The following is a 20,197-nucleotide window of genomic DNA, read 5'->3' as shown; positions in this document are numbered from 1 at the left end:
CTATCTCCAATTGACAGTGATGATATCTATCTATGTCTGCCTCCCCCACTGTATCATGGGAGCCTTAAAGAGAGGAGCATTTTATCCAACCTATCAGTAAATCTGTTTGTTCAACCTTCAAATATAATCATAATCCAATCACTCGTTACTCTAAGTTTCCATCATTTTTCTCCTAGTTTACTGCAAAAGTGGTCCTTCTTGTCCTCCTTGGTTCTATTCTCGGAACATAACATACCCTTGTAACATAACAGCCAGGGTGTTCCTTTTTAAATTTAAGTCAGATGATGTCCTTTAGTAAAGGAATTTCCTAAAAATCCTTATAACTGCTCCCTACTTCACAGGTGGTAAAAGCTCGTATCTTCACAGTGGCCTGTAAGATCCTGCGTGTTGTGATGACCTCCCCCCCATAAATTCTCTGACCTCATCTCTACCATACTTTCCTTGCTGTGGCACACTGGTCTCTTTGCTGCTTTTCAAACATACCAGGTGTGTTTTCCTAAGGTTTTGTACTGGCTCTTACTTCTCTTTGGACCATTCTTCTTCCAGATACCTGCAAGGCTAACTGATGTCAACTTCTCAAAGAGGCATACTCTGACCATTCTATTTAAAACTAAAAATCCAAACCACCTCCCATATACTCCTAATCTTCCTTACTGTGTTTTATGTTTTCTTTTTTCTGTGTATTTATCACCTACTAACATGTGGTGTAACTTTTTTATTCTTTATGTTTACTGACTACTGTCAGTCTTCTCCTTGCTGGAATATAAACTCAATGACAGAGGGATCCTTATCTATATCAAGAAGTGCCTAGAATACAGTAATCACCCAACAAATATTTGCTGAGTTAATAAATAAATTCAGTTTATATCCCTTGGCACTGTACCTGATACAGAGTAAGAACTTAATAATGAAATACTGAATGAAGTTAAATTTTAAAAGAAGAAACAATGACTGCCAAGTATTCCAAGATGCCAATGCCAAAATTATCTTTTTATCTATAATAGGTTTTACAATTAAACTTTGCTCTAAGGTTCACTATTACTAAATTAAAGATATATAATATATATGAACTCTTCCCATCTTTAGCAAAGAGGCTGCATCCTCTCAAACCAGTTTGTACGGGGAACCCCCAGTACCATTCTCCATCTTAATTAGATACCTATCAGGCATCCACCTCTGAAAAGCTCCCATTTCTTAACCAACACACAATACACAAATATGCTCTACTATGCACTTGTGCACACCTCTCTTTTCCTGTCTTTGGTATATAACTCCCAGGCATCCTGAGATCTCAGAAGACAGGAAAATGTAGATGATGCCATCTAGCCCACCCCTCTTTTTTAAAGTACCATTTTTCATGAATGGACACACAGCACTTTTAAGGATAACAGACAGCAAAATCCAAAATATTAATTCTTTTAAAGCCTAGCTTTATGTTATATAGCCTCTTTTTTGTCTTCTCCTCTAATAAACAAGAAATTACAAAGTTGCACTCAAAAAGAAGTCTATAAATTGATGAGATGCTTCCAAAGTTTCATCATATCACAACTTCAAATAAAAGCTAAAAACCAACCCTGAACTATTCAATTTGAAATGTAACAAAATGTTTCATAATCAAAGTTAATCTGCATCATATTGATACTCTGTATATACACTGAAAGGCACTATACCAATTAGAACAATTAGATAATTATTTTTACTACAATAACTTTTGATATATCTAATTTTATTTGACGCAGTAATAACCTCCATTTAGTAAGTAAGAAGGCAAACTCTGTCAGCCACAGAAGCCAGGGGAACACTGTCTTGTTAGCCATCTGAAAACAGAAAGGGTTTCTTTCTCAACAATGTGGGGCAAAACATTTATAAACACAATGGACCATGTAAGAATGGATGAATGAATGAATGAATAAAATATATATGTGTAAGTATGTACACAAAAGCACAGGTGACGATTACACACTGGTAAGGAGATGAACAAAAATCAGCATTTGTGAGTACTTACTACAAGTTAGATTCTTTCTATAGTTCTATAATATGATAGAACCACCCAAGAAGGATGGGTTTTAGTTCCACTTTGTTTTAGAGGTAGATTTACTTTAAGAATACATTTTTAAAACCTATGCCATCAAATAGATGTCTATTTATAGACATTTTCCAGCTGATGAATGCAGAAAGAATGAGTTATAATGTCACTAGGCACAAGTCATCAACTGCTGCCAACACAAGAACTATTGATGGACAATCACAAAACCACCTATCAGGTAGTCTTATCATTAAAAAATAAAAACCAACTTTCAATCCAGTCAAGGTTATATATCAATTTATAGGAAGAACAGAAGAACATATTAAAAGATACCATGGAGTTGCATTCAACAAAAGTCAAACTGCAGGAAACACTATGTGGCAAATAAATTGCAAGAAAAAGAAAATCAGATAGACTTGTATATTAAAAGAGACACATAATATGGATATTCTTAAGATCCTGATATAAACAATTAAATTATTTTAAAAAATTAAAAATTATTAAGTTATGAGATACTGACTGGACATTATTTATATACTATATATAAATGTGGAAACTGACCATTTTGGGCCATTTTTTTGGTTAATATTAAAAGAATTATTGGTTATCTCTTAGTATGATAATGGTATTTTGATCATTTTATTTTTAAGGTATTCTTATCTTCTAAAGATACAGTATGAAATACTTATAAATGAAGTAAAAAGATGTCAAGAAACTGCTTCAAAATAGTAATACGACAGTGGGAGAAAATAAACTGGGGCTGGCAAAATTTTTCTGTAAAAAGCCTGATAGTAAATATTAAAATATTTTTAAAAGCTCTATATTAAAAAGCTTAGAGGGCTGTATGATCTCAGTATCAACTATTTAACTCTGTTACTGTAGCAGGAAAGAAGCCAGATAATTATCTATCTGAATGAGAGGAATGAGAGTATCTGTGTGCCAACTTATAAAAACAGGCAGTGAAATAGGTTTAGCTGTAGTTTGCCAGTCTTAAATCAAGATTGACAAGGAGCTGATAATTATTAAAGCTGAGTAATAGATAATTAGTTCGTTACACTCTTCTGTTTTGTAAAGTAAGATAAACTTTCTATAAGCTAAAAAAAAGCCTAGAATACATTTTCAAGATCACTGATTTATTTCCATCTAAAGTGTCACTGAACACAGGTATCAAATAAATCTCATTCCAATTATACAATTCATTAATTGATACCTAATAGTTGTAAACGGTCCTTGGCCATAACCAAATTGGTCATCATTTTAGCTTGAAGGCGTCTAGCTCTTTCACACTGTTCACCTGAAAGAAAAAGCAGAAAAAAAGAATTAAGAATAAAAGAGTGTCTACCTTTCTCTACTAATACTGCTTCAAGATAAATTATCACACCAACTAATCTCATGGGGAGTCAAAGCCGCTATAAAGAAATTAAGAAAATATTATTTTCAAGTAATATCTTTAAAAAATCAGTTACAGTTCCTTATGATGATTTCAGACCTACTGTGGCATTTTATGGATTTCATGTTTTGAGACATAGATTTTCCGCTACATTTAAAAATCTTTGAAATTGGGATATGTTTACAACTAGTGCCAACTTACTAATAATGCTATCAGCCTGACTCCAACCATATATAGTTTGTCACTGTCTGTGCATGCACAAACTTGGTGATAGATATTAATACTTTGGTTGTAGTTACATCTAAATAAGATTAAGACAGCGTATTCAATAAGGTTAACATTCAAATTCTATGTGATAAGAAGAGAATGTGTCATAGTTTAACTGATTGCTTTTTCTCTTAGTGGTACAATCAAAGGCATATTTGATGCAATAAAATACTATTTTTCTTAAAACCAACTCATTTTCTTCTAACTCTTCTTCTATGCAATTGACAAAGAACAGCAAATATATTTTGTACATAATTCATAAAGTCATGCTCATAAACTAATCAAAGTCTCCAAGACCCGACCTCCCATATTTACTTGTTCTATTCTACTCTCTTTTATGCAGGAGATCAATAGCTAGAGAAATACTCCAAATAAAAAGGAGAGAGGAAAAAAACATAGTAAATATTGGCCAAATTGTAATTACTGGAGATTAGTTGACAAAAGTAATAAAATTAACCAGCCAGATAAAACATCCACTGGGTGGACTGACTCATAAGGCTAAGTTTCTTTGTCTATGTACTCGAATTTTTGCTTCTGAATTTATTTTAACTATGATAAGGTGAAGTACTTTACTTATTTAATAGTGGTACCCACATATCACACAACATTCACAGCATAATATTTAAGAATTCAGGCTCTGAAGTCAGACTGCCTAGGTTCAAATCCTGACTCTACCACTTGCTGCCATCGTCTACGAGACTTCAGGGAAGTTACTTACTTCTTCACACTTAAGGTTTTTCATCTGAAAAGGACAACAGTAGTAGCCTCAGAGCATAGAGTTGTGGTGAAAATTAAAAAGAGATGATACATATGAAGCAAATACAATGATGCTTGGGCACACAGTATGTGTGCAAGAGATGTCTATATATTTAAAGATAATTAGACTCTCAATTTTTAATTTGAGATGATAGGAAAGTAGAGATGAGAAATAACTGCTTTGGTTTTAAACAGTCATGTGTGAATCAAGGTAAGATATTACAGCTCATATTCTATCATGCAGTCAAACATTAACCACAGTGCAAAAGAGAGTCTATGGATTAACCACTCCTTCCCTGCCTCGACAATGAGGAAAGGACCAGGTTTCAAAAGCAGGGCTAAAAACAGGGTTAAAAAACATTGCGAACAATGGTTCCAAGGAAGACATAAGTAATATACTGGTTTTTAATCTGACTTCTATAGGTAACCAAGCTTGAGCACATCTGGTTATAACTGCATTTTCAGCATAGGTAATAAAGCATTAACAGTAAATCTATAAATAACATTTAAAAATCTGTTAAATATCTTCATTAAGATAAATGGATCTGAAATCAGGGCAATCATGTGACTATAATCTGGGATGGCTACTAAGCAAATATAAATATAAACTTACCTTGTCCTGTAACTACGACAGCTATTCCTTTTTCTAGTTCTTCAATACCTTTCTTATACCATTCCACAGCTTGCTCCTTTTGTCCTACTTTAAAATAGAAATAATTATTTGTATAAATCACAAGTATACACTAATACACTAAACATTTTCCCAAGTATGCTCTTATTAGGAGATACATGAAAAAGAGGGTTGTGATCAAATAAGCCTGAAAATTGTTACTAAGTGACTTCTTAGTACCTTTACCATCTTAATGTACATATGAGTCTTCCAAAGGGGGATAGAGACTTCAAAGTTTCTCAAAATTTTAGAGCTGTGAGTCCTTTATGTATCATCTTATGATATTGATGCTTATAACCACTGAAATGCTGTATTAGAGAGATAAATTTTATTTAAGAAAAAGTTGTTTTAAATAAATGTGTGTTAAAATACATGAGAAAAATAAACATGATTTCAGTAACAGTGAGAAAAAAACTTTAATTGTATTCAAATCTGATGTAATATGTTCATTGTTGGGTGCCTCCTTTCTAGAGTTAGTTTTTATTTAATAAGTGACTGCATCAGGAGAACTGGTATATGAGACTACAACTGTGGCCATTTAGTAACACATTTCTATTTTCTTTGAAACATAAGACAGGTTATTCTTGATCCAAAGTTAGGCTTTAAAAGGACCTAAAAATTCAGCATAATCAAAATGTGTGGGATAATTCTTTAAAGTGGTAAGGCTTACATGCAAATGTCAATGGTTTTGAAAATTAATTTCTTAGCCCTTAGAATCTGTGAAGCCTCATAAGTGGCAAATACAGTAAAGCAAAACTGGCAGTCACCTATAACAACTGTGATTTTCATTTTTTCCAACTCATGAACCTATTTATTTATTTATCTTTTTTTTCCTTATTCTTTTTTCCTACATTTTTTTTTCTTTTTTTAAAGCCCAGTATTTTATCCTTGTTTTTTTTGTGGGGAGAGGAGGTAATTAGGTTTATTTATTTATTATTATTATTTTTTAAGTGTATTATTATTATTTCAAGGTACTGGGGATTGAACCCAGGATCTTGTGCATTCTACGTACACACTCTACCTCATATATACCCTCACTGCTCATGTCCCTATTTAAATCAAAGAAAGATTTCCATGCTATTCTTAAATATAATTTGAAATTTCAAAATCAATAAAATATGACTCTCTTGAGCATTCTAAGTACACACTCTACCACTGAGATATACCCTCACTGCTCATGTCCCTATTTAAATCAAAGAAAAATTTCCATGTTATTCTTAAATATAATTTGAAATTTCAAAATCAATAAAATATGACTCTCTTGATAACAAAGATGAAGTCTTATTATAATAAACACCACACACAACAACCAAGAAATGCTGTCCCCTTATGAGTACCACCTACCTCTTCCTCCATCCCCAAAATAGATCACTAACAAGATTCAGCCCCTTGGACAGGGTAATTTCTTACTTATTACAGTGCCATTAGTATTTCACACAGGGTCAGATCCACAGTAACTGCTCAATAAATACTTGATAATGACACATGAAGAAATTATTAAGAATCTGTTGTAAGTCAAACTATTTGAATGCTTATCTTCTAGTTTTTACAAGGAAAATAGCTATTTCCATGTATTTCTGGTTTTTTAATTTAAAAAAAAAGGAGTAAATTGTAGAAAAGAGTAAAGTACTATTTGCTTTCTGAATGGGAGGGATATTGATAGCAATGTCACATTTGCTTAAAAATTTAAAAGAATGAAGTACAATCTAACAGATAAAGCAGAATTTCCTTCTCTGTGCCTCTTCTCATTCCCATGCTCCTTTCTTTGCCAGAAACCACTATCATGGATTGAGTGCATATCTTACAAGTACTTGTTTTTCTATTGTTCCTATTTTATTTGCACTGTTTTATTTTAAAAATTTACATTGCTTTTGAGATTTAGATTGCTATACAAAGTAGTTTATTCATTTTGACTTCTGTATAATATCCTAGGTCATCCTATAATTATTCAACTATTTCCTATTAAAAGATACATAGGCTGTTTCCAGTTTTTCAATATTTCAAATAATGTTGCAATAAACATTCTTGTACCTGTCCTCCTATGTACATGTGCCAGTTTCTCTAGAGTATATGCGTAAGAAGTAGAATTGATGAGTCATAATTCACCACATATTCTCCATTTATTAGACAACAACAAAATACTTTTTGAGAGTGCTTGTGCCAATTTCACTCCTGATAGCAATGTATAGCAGTTCTCATTGGCAACATATGAACAAAATGTTTTAAGGAGTTTTACTATATCACATGGAGGAAAATGAAATGACTGATTACAAATAAATTCACATGCTCAACCATTATTCAATTACCTAACATTCTTTGGTAACAGTTAATTGATATACTGAATTATCTGAATCTCATAAGTCAGTATGTTAGTAGAAAATGCATAGCTATGTCTTATGTAAAAGTACAAGACCACTGGAGAAAAGACAGACATGTAGGTCAATGCAACAGATGAGAAAGTCCAGAAATAGACTCATACATACATCACTGAGTTGACTTTGACAAAAATGACAAGGCAATTCAATGGAGAAAGAATAGTTTTTCCAAAAAGTGATGCTGGAATAACAAATGCCCATACACAAAAAAAACTTCACATGACATACAAAAATTAATTTGAAATACATCACAGACCTAAATATAAAACCTAACAATATAAAATTTATTTAAAAAGTTTAAAAAATTTATAGAAGAAAATATAGACAAAATTCTCTGTGATCCTGGCTTAGGCAGATACATCTTAGAAAATAAAATTCACAAACCTTAAGAGAAAAAAAACTGATAAATCAAACTTCATAAAAATTAAAAGCTCCTGCTTTTCAAAAGACTGATTTGACAATGGAAAGACAAACCACAGCTGGGAGAAAATATACGCCAAACAACATGTATAATAAAGGTCTTGTAACCAGAATATATAGACAACACTTACAATGATTTTTTAAGTCATTAAAAAATACTCTGCAAAAGATCAAAACATACATTTTACCAAAGAAGAGACATAAATAGTAAATAAAACACAAGAGAAGATGCTCAACATCACTACCTCTTAGGGAACTACAAATTAAAACTACAAGATTTTAATCTTGAAATGGAAAAAAATTACAAGACCAAGTATAAATGGACTTCTCATTTGTTTACAGGTATGAATACAAAATGACAGAGCCATTTTGGAAAAAAGTTTGGTAGTTCTTTATGACATTAACATATATTTACCACATGACCCAGCAAACCCTTCTTCTATGTATACCCTAAGAAATAAAAACATCAAAGACTTGTACATGAATGTTTACCAGCTTTATTCATAAGAGCTAAAAACTGGAAACAACCCAGATGTCCATTGTTAAATGAACAGATTAACATCCATCTACTTACATCCATAAGTAGAATACTACTCAGCAATTAAAAACAAATTATGATACATGTAAGAACAGAGATGAATCTCAAAAACATGCTAAGTGAAAAAAGTCAGAAACAAGAGGCCACACACTGTATGATTCCATTTATATGACATTCAGTGAAGATAAAATTATAGGGACAGATCAGATCAGTGATTTCCAGGAGCCAAAGGCCTTAGCGAGGAGACTGACTGTAGAGGCACAGGGGAGTTTTTGGGGTGATAAAATATTCAATATATTGATTGTGGTGATGGTTACAGAGCTGTTTGTTAAAACTCACTGAACTATGGATCCTTAAAAGGGTACGTTTTACTGTATGTAAATTATACATCAATAAATCTGATTTTTTAAAAGTGCAATACTCCAACATTTACATGTGAGAAACATTTGTTGTGACTTGGATTATAATACCAAAACTAAAAATTTTATTACAAGAATAAGATTAGAAGAGAATTAGGAAAATATTTAAAAAAAAACATTTGTTTGAAGGGATCGAAGAGTTTTCAAAACAGTGAAAATCACTAAAATTTGGAAGGAGAGACCACTTCACACCCATGAGGATGGCTGTTTTCAAAAATCACCAAAATACGGAAAAGAAAAAAGCCAACAGAGGTAAGCCTACCATTTGGGGCACTTCCCCCCAAACGATTGCCAATTCTGAAAGCAACAGTGACCAAGAAACTAAGCAAAGCTTTCAGCAGACTCATAGAGCTAAGTTGACAAAAGATGAATTCCAGGGCATGCCCAGGAGAATCAGTGGCAAAGATTTCAGGATTTCGGTTGGGACCCTGCATCACTGAAGGGTTAAGAACTAGGTTAGCCTGAACAAGGGCTGAAACGCATACTCAAATAACTTTGATTTCTTAAGGAAGGGAAACTATAGCCCATAACCTCCAATGGTCACCCTTTTGACTAAATTGTGGCAGAAAAATCAAACCTTTCAAAAGTCTTCAATACACAGTAAACCTTCAAGATACTATAACAGTTCTTAGTTTCCCTTACACATTTCCTTCTTACCTATATGGGCCCAAATAACATTCAGACTCTACCAACCAGACTACATCAAGAAAAAGAATGGGATGGCAGAAACTTACAATCAGTGATTGTAGTTGTGGTTAAAATTATTAGCCAATAATGTGAACTACATAACCTAGGACGAACAATGGCCAAAGGGTCAAAGAGAGTAAACTGCCTATTTTTATACATAAAGCTTTACTGGATCACATCTCTTATACGATAGTGTTGAATAACTGTGAAAGAACACTTAAAATATTTACTAAATGGCTCATCAAAAAAATCAAACCAAAGGAAAAATGGGCAGAGGACTTTAATAGGCATTTTTCCAAAGAAGATTTGCAAATGGCCAATAATAAGCACATTAAAAGATGCTCAACATCATCATAAGCCATTAGGGAAATGCAAATCAAAACTATGATGTGACACTACTTCACGTTAATTAGGATGGCCATTATTAAAAAAAAAAAAAAACTTGAAACTAACAAACAGTAGAGAAATTGGAAACCCTTGTGCACTGGTGCTGAGAATGTGAAAATGGTGCAGCTGCTGTGGAAAACAGTTTGGCAGTCCCTCAAAAAATTAAACATAAGAATTATCGTATGATTCAGCAATTCTACTCCTAGGTGGATAGTCAAAAGTATTGAAAGCAGGGACTCAGAGACCTATATACCAATGTTCATAGCAGCATTATTCACAATAGGTGGAAACAATCCAAATGTCCATCAACAGATGAATGGATAAACAAGACGTGGTATATACATAAAATGGAATGTTACTCAGCCTTAAAAAGGAATGAAATCTGTTATGTGCTACAGCATGGCTGATAAACCTTGACATGCTTAGTGAAATGTCAGACACAAAAGGACAGATATTGTATGATTTCACTTATATGAGGTACTCAGAATAGGCAAATTTATAGAGACAGAAAGTAGAACAGAGGTTGTCAGGGACTGGAGGTAGGAGAGAATGGAGAAGGGGAAAATGAGGATTTATTGTTTAATGGGTACAGACTTTCTGTTTGGGATGATGAAAAGCCCTAGAAATGGATGGTGATGATGGTTGCCCAATACCAGGAATGTATTTAATGCCACTGAATTGCACACTTTAAATGATTAAAATGGTAAATTTTGTCATCTATGCTTTACCACAATAAAAAATATTACTAAATGACCCATTACAGGCAGTTTGCTGACCCCTGGTATACAGCAATGAAAATCAACAAATCACTGCCACATGCAACGTCATGGAATAATTTGACAAGTACAATGCTGAGCAAAACAAACTATACACAAAAACAACACATACTGTATCATTTCACTCACAAAGCTCAATGTCAGAGTTGATTCACGGTGTAAGAAGTTAGGATTTGCAGATACTTTGTGAAGTGTGGGGAAAGACAGTACGCAGCAAGCATGGGAAAGGCAGTTTATTTCTTGACCTAGTGGTGATTCAAACTGCTGTGTTCACTTTGATAATTCATTAAGCAATACACTGTGCATTTTATGTGTATTTTGACAAAAGTGTACTTAAAAACTGAAAAAAAATAGAGGAAGATTAAATACACTGAAATGGAAAGAAAGCCCCAATACATTAAGTGAAAAAGGTTACAGATCAGTTTCTATCTAACACGGTTCTTCTTCCTCCAATGAAAATTTATGTTTATGTAACTAGACCAAGTCAGGAAACTTATCAGTAATTATCTCCTTAAGGATAAGATTACAGAAGAGGTTCACTTTCTACATTTGTGCATTATTTTAGTTTGAGTGTGTGTTACTGTACACACAAAAGAAATACTGATGATATCCATCTCTAAATAGAGATAAGGATAGTGGACTAATTTCTGAATTAGCTCCTTCATCTTTTCATTAACATGTTAGTGGTACCCAGATTGCCACAAGAAAGGTCAAAGCAAGAGTAGTTCGGGTAGAGAGAGATGATCCAGTTTGCAGCATATGAGGTAGAAGACAGAGATTTAAGTCCTTGCTCCATCATTTAATAGCTGTATGACTTTAAGAAAGTGAGTAATCTCTCTGAGCTTCAGGCTCCTCACCTAAAAACAAGGTGACATTTCTTTTACCTAACTCTTGAGTTGTGACAAAGATCAAATGAAAACTGGGTATGTGAAAATACTTTAAATAATAAAGAGGTATGTAAAAATTACTTTTATCACACTTAGTAAATTGGTTAATTAACATAAATCCTTCTACTCCAGAACTGTATGTACAGTTGTATTTTTGCTTGTAAAGCCCACTGCTTTTACTTACCTATTTAGTCCTTCTTAAGCATCAGTTTACAAATATATCCATTTTCCTACACAATTTTCTGCAACTTGCAAGTGTCACCATTAGCAGAGTAACAGGTATCTTTAAAAAATCTTTTAATGTGTGCTAATCCCCATAAACCGGAGACCCTGAAGTATCGACTAATAGGCCCCTGATTACTCTCTTAGTTCTCTGTTACAGAAAGGACGCTTCCTACTCTGTTTTAACTCAGCAAAAAGGCTATATTTGCTTTCACGTTCAAATGTCAAGATTTACTTGTGAAGTAAAAATTTATTTTTCCCATTTAATTGGGGAGGTTTTGAATCCCATGTAAAGAAATCATTACAGTTTTGGACATTTCCTTTAAACCTGAAGAATTTCAATCCATTTATGTTCTTTAAAAGTCTTTTGTACTTAGTATGAGTGGTGGGTATTTTAATTTTCTTCTGTGCATTTTGTGTATTTTCCAAACTCTCTACCAAGAGCCAGCATTATGTTCAAACGTGAGTACAAAAAATTCATTTTATCTCTTATAATGAAAAGCTAGGATACTAAGTGAGGCTAAGAGGAGACTTCCAACCGTTTTTTCTGAACTAAGGGTCACAATTAGCAAAACTATTTTTATATCACTCTTTAGGTAATTCTTCTTCCCCAAATCTCATTTACACTGCTGCTTTTCCTAAAAAGGGCAATAGAATCTAGGTATCAAGATTTAACAACGTTTTAACGTAACCTCTAGAGGCTGTAATCTTAAAAGAATTGTAAAGTTAATAATAATAGTTCGCATTTTCTGATGACCTACTATGCGTAGGCGCTAAGTATCTTACAAACATTATCTTAGTGTAGAAATAAGTAACTTGTCTAAGATCCTGTGTAGCCAGAATTCCAATATCAATTTAGACAAGAGGCATTGCAATTTAAAAAGGATAAAATTAGACTCTTAAAAGCTGAGAAAAGTAGCCCCTGACATCCAGGAGTTGGCCTAGTACCATCATCTAGGCCTTTGATAGAAGGAACTGACCTGGCATTACAAGTAGGCCTTGCTGTTCTATTGAACATAAACTATTTCACAGAACAGAACATCAACATCAAAAAGGCCACTTCATGATTGTGACAGATCAAGACAAAAACAAGACCACTCCACAATCATGTCTAAACACAGACAAAACATGAACACTGTCCAAGCTATGAATACCAAACATCCTCCTCTTCCAGCTCATGAGTGCTTCTTAACCAATTACAGCTTTATTCTCACTTCATTCTTCCCTCTTTCTGGATCAGATTTAAGACACTCAGGCACAGAATTATCCCTAATTCCTAAGAGCATCCGATCCACAGCAAAATCCTGCTTCCTCAAATCCTCCTCAAAATCACCTAATACAAGCCCAAATCCTACAATAAGTTATGTCTAGCACCCTCTTCCTGAGATACACCATGGTTCCTCATAGTACGTGTTCTCTTGGTTACAGTAAGTAATAAATTCCACTTGTTCAGCCATAGGTGTGCGTTTCTAGTGATGGTTCACTGAAAGGTATTGACAAAATCCACCTAAGAACAAGAGTTAATTCTTTCCATCTCTATTGTAGCATAAAAATATCTGCAAAAGAGCAGAAAAGATATGTGATTAAGTGTAACTATGTTATACCTACATAGCTGTCAAACATTTAATAGTTCCCCCAAATCATTGATTTTGACATTTTTCGTTCCTCATTTACCAGAGTGAACCATTGATGTGAGTGTGCTCAAAGCTGTTTTATTTTATATGATGTCTAGTGTGAGCAGTTGTTAATAATTCACAAAGCAAGAGAAAAAAAGTCTAGGTCAGCATATTAATACCTTCACCAATATTATATAGATCAAGAGAGAGAAAAACTAGTAGAAAAGGAGAGAATCTATACTTTGCCAGAATTCAAAAATTCAACTACTGTTGGGTGGAGCACAGAGAATAGGATAGTAGAAAAGAGGCAGGAGAGTTAGGGGTGATCCTTCTTCAGTAATTTAATATCCATTTACTGACTATCCCTTAATTGTCATCAGTAAGACTAATAATAATCTTAGGAATCTAGTTAGCAGGTGAGTTTTATAGGGTTTAACTATATTCTATATTAGGAAGAATATAAACTGCAATTTAAGAGAAAACAACTAAAAACAGAACAAGGGACAAAGTTCCTAACAGTGGTTGTCTTTTCTTCTCTTTAGTGCCAATGCCACTAATGTCACTAAATACTGTTGAAGAGAAATGTGAAATGCTTATTGTGTATTTACTAAAAGGTAATATTATTCTTTGTGGAAAGTATAATATTATCTGAATGTCCATCCATCAGAATAATTCTTCCCTTGTTCTAATCATGGAAACATTTACAGCAGAAATTAAACCCAAGAAAATTCTCTGAAATCAATCCTTTCAAAATGGTGTCTAGCAGTTTGTAGGAGTAAAAGAGAGTATATCAAACCTGATACTTCTGACTTCTACTCTCTAGCTTCACCTTCTTAAAATAGATATGGATAAGCAAGTACGTTGTGTGTTTTAAATGCAGTGTGAAGTTGAATTATAAGAAATTATAAAATCATATGCTACTTAATTAAAAAATGTTGTTTTAAATATAAACTGACTATGAATAAATAGAAAAGGATTTTATTCAAACAATTTCTGTTCTTGAAGCCAGATGTTGGTGCCCTTTCATATCCTGAGAAACTGGCTCGCTCTCTCAGACAACACACTAGGCCCTTACTGTCTGTCAAGTCCTACATGCTTGAGGTAAGTGAACCACACCTAGAGAACCTGTACCCCTGTATTACTCAGGAGCTCTCAGGCTTGTCTATCTGTAGGAGCCATGCAATGCAAGTTAGGTCATGTTCTAGTTAATCCAAAGAACCACTATTACACCTCCTCTTCTCCCCCAAGAATTCCAAGGGGTCCTTGGAATTACAAAACAGAGAACATGCTCAATATAAAAAAGTAAATAAAAAATTGTGAGTCTGTTCACCTAAACTCTGTTCCTGGTTCCGCAACTGTGAGCTCACATTTTAAATTCTGGTTTCTCTGTATACACAATGGATATCATAGGTTGTCAGTTTTCCAAAGATGTTCAACAATTAAAGAAAATACCTACAAATCAATTAACCCCCTGGAAAAAAATGAAGGCTATATAATGCATATGACAGTATATACACATTTATTAATCACATAACAAATGTTATCTTAGCATATCTCACCAGAGAGGAAGTAATTTTTTCTCAAGTTAATGTCTAGAATGCAGAGCTGTATAAATTAACTGGTATCCAATAAATGCTTACTTTAATGAACAGACTTCACATAGCCATCTTACATTAGGTGAATAGAATCTGCCGTTATTCCTATTCCAAATAGCTTGGTTTCAGAAAAATTTAGCCCTGTATGAAAATTCAGTGTCAAAGCTGAGTATGTCATAAAAAGAATAAAATTATTTTTTTGTTTGGTAGGGGGAGGTAATCAGGTTTATTTATTTATTAATTAATTTATTTAATGGCAGTACTGGGGATTAAACCGAGGACCTTGTGCATGCTAGGCATGTGCTCTACCACTGAGCTACACCCTTCTCTCCAAAAATAATAAAATTCTAAATAAACACAGTATCCACATAAATGATATTTATACACTACTTTATTAATATAGGATTTAATTTGGCCTTTATTATTTCAAGGCACCAACTATTTCAATTAACATCACTACAGTCTGAAATAGCCCACTTCACCTGATGAAATCAAGCGACTTTCACTACACTTAGAAGCTAGATAATGCCTGATATTACTAGCCCCTTAATGGCTTAGGAGCTAACCACAGAGTTAGGAAACCTTTGAAGACTGCCTATCCAATTCATTCTGATTTGTTCATATGTATTTTGATGCAGTGGGAAAGAGGGTAAACTATATTCTCTTGGAATTACGTTCTGTAACGTCAAAGATGGCTGAAAGACAGACTTCATCTATAAACTCTTGCAACTACTGAATTAAGGCTAAAGTACAAAAATTTTCAATATATTGAAGGAAAAATGTGAGACAAAAGAGAACCATGACAACATAAACTCATTTTACTTCATGTTTAAAGGAAAATGAATATAACTAATTTGTTTCAGTTTGAACTATTTTAGCATCACTTGTAGAACTCAAACTAAAGTGTTATCATTGCCTGTTCTGATATCCACTTTAGAAGCTCATGTATAAATAAAGCAAAGCCTTTGAATAGAAAGATTATCAGTTGAAAGAGAATGAAATATGGGATACATATATTGCTGAATTTATATTTAAATATTTTAAGAGGAATTAAATATAATAGATACAGGCATACATATGATACCCAAAGATAAGTCACCAGCATGAAACCCAATGTTTGAATTCCACTTCCATCACTTACTCCTCACATGGAATTGATTCCTCTTTAAATCTAAGAGCCTAGGGTCTTTTTTTATATCTAAGTCTTCCTTGACTTCTCTTATCTCACCTCCCAACTCCCATCACCCAGTGTTAACAATTAATCTACCCTTAAACATATTCCTTCTATTCTAAGACAACTTTTGACCTAGATTAGTAAACTTCAGAGGACCCTATTGTAATAGAATAGTGCAATAAAACAGTGCTTCTCTAGGAAGGGATGATGGTAAACTTTTCATCCTCTCCAGGAGATCTTGGATGTTCCTTACAGATGGTAAGGAACAAAAAACTTCCCTCCAAAAACCCAAAGTATTTTTTTCTTAAATATGCCTTCTTTCTTGAACTTTCTTACCTCCACTCTGTCCTTATACTCCAAATTCATGAATACCTGCCTCTTTCCTTATGTCCAATTTCTCAGTCCTAGACCTCACGAAGAAAGTAGGTTTCAAGAAAACTGAAATTCTAGAATAGTTTCTGGAATTGGTAGTGGAGAGAGACACTACAAATGCACTGCAGATTGCTCCTACTTTTTTTTTTTTTAAACTAATGGACAATGCAAATGAGCATTTAGAGGGAAAAGAAGATCTCAGCATAATGGAGTTACGGATGAAAGGAGGGATTTTCAAAATGTTGTAAGACTCCTAACTTCATTTATCATCCTGCATAAAATTTTTTTCATTAACAATTAGCACAGGTTTAGAATCACCTGCTTTAATCTTTTGAGCCTCAGTTTGTGCATCTATAAAATGCTGATACAAACAGTAACTTCACCTCATAGGGTAATTGTGAGGATTAAACAGATAACACATGCAAAGCTAAGAGCGCACAGTGCCTGGCACACAGAAAGACTAAAAACGGTAGCTTAAAAGAAATCTGAAGGATGTAGTATCCTTGCTTTCATCCAGAAACATAAATCTTTAAATTTTATAGTAAAATAATATATATATAAATTAATCCTATTCATTCAACATTTCGATTTAGAAACTCAGAGGCTACCTTGGAATTCTCATTTAGATGGGATCTAATCAACCAGGGACAAAGTTTGGCGCTAAAATAGAACTTTATCGAAAAATACTTAGAAGTCATTCTATTGATAAAATGACTGTCAAGATACTTTCTGAAATAGTGCAAATTCAGCTGTAATCATATGCAGCTGTTCCTTTCAAAATTAAGTCACCATTTGTTCTTTTTTTCTGACACTACAGTACTCTGTTTTCACTAAAAGCCTATATAACAAGGCACAGCTTCTTCGGTATCGAAACCTTTTGGAAACCTGGCTCAGAGGAAGTCACTCACTGTTTACAGAGCTAGAAAGGATCTGTGTGGTCACTCTAGGACAACTGTCACTGTCACCAGCACGTCCGGGTGTCTCACAGGGACTTGGGTCATGTAGAAGTGCAGGGGAAGGCTAGTGTCTGAAGCAAAGTCAACGACTAGGGTGCCTGAAAGGGGAGAGGTTTTTAAAGGAGAATCGTTGAGGATGAGGGTCTAATCGCGGAAAAGCATTCTCACGGGTTAGATCAATTCCGGGGGTGCACCGCCGGCTCCCGCAAGAAAGGGACGCAGGTGTTGCCCTCCCTCGGCGACCCTACCGCTTTCTTCCCGGCGCCGCCGCCCCCTCCCCCCAGCCCCCCCAGTACCTTTCTCGTCCTCATCGATGCGCAGGGCAACGGAGATACACTCGAAGGCCTGTTTGTGGAAGGCTCGGACGCGCTCGGCCTCCCCGCCCGGCAGTGGCGGCGGGGGCGAGGCCGAGGCTGGCGCCGGCGCGGCCCCGGAGCTCCTCTTGGCGGCCATGAGGGCGCGGGAGAAGCGCTGGCAGAGCCACACGAAGAGGAGCCCCAGGTGGAAGGCGACCAAACGCAGCAGCGCGAAGCCTACGAACAGCGGGTACGAGAAGTAGTACAGGTTCCGCTTATGCGGCGACTGGGGCTGAGGGGCCGGCCTGGGGGCGGGACGGGAGGGGGCCAAGCAAGGGGGCGGAGGCCTGGGAGGCACCGGGCTGCTGGGGCCGCCGGAGCCTTTCTTCTTCCCTCGTCCACCCGGAGAATTCATTCACAGCTCCCACTGCCGCCGCCGCCATAACCCGCCTCCCGCAGACCGACGGCGGCCAAGCGACGGCGGCGGCCACTGGGACGGCGAGGCCACAGATCCCCCGCGCGCCCGGCAGTCCCAGGAGCTCGGCACCTCCGTGCGCCGCTCGCCACCTCCGTGCGCCGCTCGCCGGCCCCGCCCCTTTCTCCTAGCTCGGCCAGGAGCACAACCCCTTCTCCTCCTCCTGCGGTCGGTAGCGCCTGCCCCTCCCTCTCTCCGTCCTCTCAGCCGCCTGATAGCTCCGAGCGGCGACCGCGCGCACGCGTACGCGCACGCCCTCCCGTGTCTTTTTCCGGCGCGTGCGCGCACGCCGCCGTCTTTGTTGCTCTGAGCTCCTAGTGCGCGTGTGTGGCGCCCGCCCGTAGGGCCCTTCCCCGCGGAACTACATTTCCCAGTATGCACTGAGGCCTTCTTCGTCTTCGAGGACCCCTCGCTTCGTAGACTTCGTTGCCCCTGGGAGCTCCTTAGCGGGGAACTTCGGTCACCAACTCACCGAAGGGGCAACAGCGGCTTTGGATCGCTCAGTTCGCAGAGCCATCTCATCGTGTGTCATCGTTTTCTTAATATTTCTTTCAGCATTTTCTGCCAGTGTTCCGTAAAGGGATGATTGGTCAGAGTTTCATCACATAAGTAATGCGTCCCCATTTGGGAATTATTACTTGAGAGGAAAGCAATTGTAGGGACGTGCAAAAACTTAAGGTCACCCAAAGCAAAATGTTAGTTCAATGTGATGAAGTTATCCATTCCAGAGGTTTAATTAAACTAGTGCGTGTTTAGATGTCTAACACGAAGAATTAATTTGTTTGAATAAGGGAATTTGTAGGTTTTGCACAGTAATCATCCCATAGCTTACTGAGGAATCCCGACTAGGCCTTTTTTTTCTCCTTCAACGTCCCTTCCTTTGGGAAACTACCTACTCACCTTTGTTGCCTGTATTCTAATGATGTGCAAGCACGGAACCGTGCCTCCCACATCGCAGAGGTGGAAACACTAGGTTAATCATATTGTCCTACAAACTGTAATCTTGGATGGAGGCACTCCGGGATAGAAGGTAATAATCCAACTAAAGTTAACTATTGGCAAGTTTCTGTGTTATAGTATATGTGTAGATGTGGGAGAACCATTCTTCATTCAGCAAATACCAAGCTGCAACTTCATTCCAGGCACTGCCTGCTACTCTGTCATTATGTAATAGATGTGGAAGCTGAGTCACTAGTCCAAGATCACAGAAAGTGGTGGAGCAGGGATTTGAATGTAACCAGTCTGACTTTGGAGCCACTCTACTATTAGGCCATGTCTTGGCTAAGTTAATAAGTTAGTACTTAAGGGAAAAAAAAAAAAAAAAACTGGCAGCAAACTAAATACCCATTAACAGTTACAGTGAAAACAAAAGTATTATAGCTATACAGATCAACAAGGAGGAAAGTCAAACACTTGACTACAGTGATGATGATGAGGGCTACTACTAGCTAACATTTATGGAACCCATATTCTAGGCTAAGCAAGTTCATTTTTACTATTTTATTCAATCAACACTATTGAATTCAGCATTATTGTCTCTATTTTTTAAAATAAGGAATTTGAGGCTCTAACAGATTGTTACTTGCCCAACATCACATATTAGTTAATGACACATACTGCTCCAGGGTCTTATTGTAAAATTCTAGGCTTCCAAAGAAAAACATTTTTACATAGTTTGCCTATATTTTACTACTCAAGAAATAAATATATCTTTAGCCCCTCGACCAAGAGTGATCTTTCACTCCTGGCATTCCAGGTATTAATTAAGTTTCTGGTCTCTGGCCTCCTGCTTGCTAAGTCTCTGCTATCCAGTTGTGCTTAATATTGACTGTGCTTTTCTGTACCTTTGCCGTTTTTTTGTTTGTTTGGCAAAATTGTGGGCTTGAGAGTCAG

General features: G+C 36.0%; 1 protein-coding gene across 5 annotated transcripts in view; it reads right to left on the bottom strand.

Annotated features, from left to right (window-relative positions):
• SPAST (spastin) overlaps positions 1-18,543 on the bottom strand; it is a 49,636-nt gene extending 31,093 nt beyond the window's left edge. For 2 of the 5 annotated variants that reach the window (XM_032497312.1, XM_032497310.1), the window contains exons 1-3: positions 17,830-18,519; positions 5,053-5,139; positions 3,237-3,320 (exon numbers count right to left, since the gene is read on the bottom strand). In XM_032497312.1, coding sequence (XP_032353203.1) covers positions 3,237-3,320; positions 5,053-5,139; positions 17,830-18,244 — 586 coding nt within the window. In that variant the 5' untranslated portion in view covers positions 18,245-18,519. Of the gene's footprint in view, positions 1-3,236; positions 3,321-5,052; positions 5,140-17,829 lie in introns of all 5 variants that reach the window. The other 3 variants (XM_032497309.1, XM_032497311.1, XM_032497308.1) reach the window with 2 other exon arrangements.
• Between the last annotated feature and the right edge of the window lie 1,654 nt (positions 18,544-20,197).

The sequence above is a fragment of the Camelus ferus genome, chromosome 15 (genome assembly GCF_009834535.1).
Source record: "Camelus ferus isolate YT-003-E chromosome 15, BCGSAC_Cfer_1.0, whole genome shotgun sequence".
Lineage (NCBI taxonomy): Eukaryota > Metazoa > Chordata > Mammalia > Artiodactyla > Camelidae > Camelus > Camelus ferus.
Note: the sequence above shows the minus strand (reverse complement) of the source record. Positions and strands in the feature narration are given on the sequence as shown.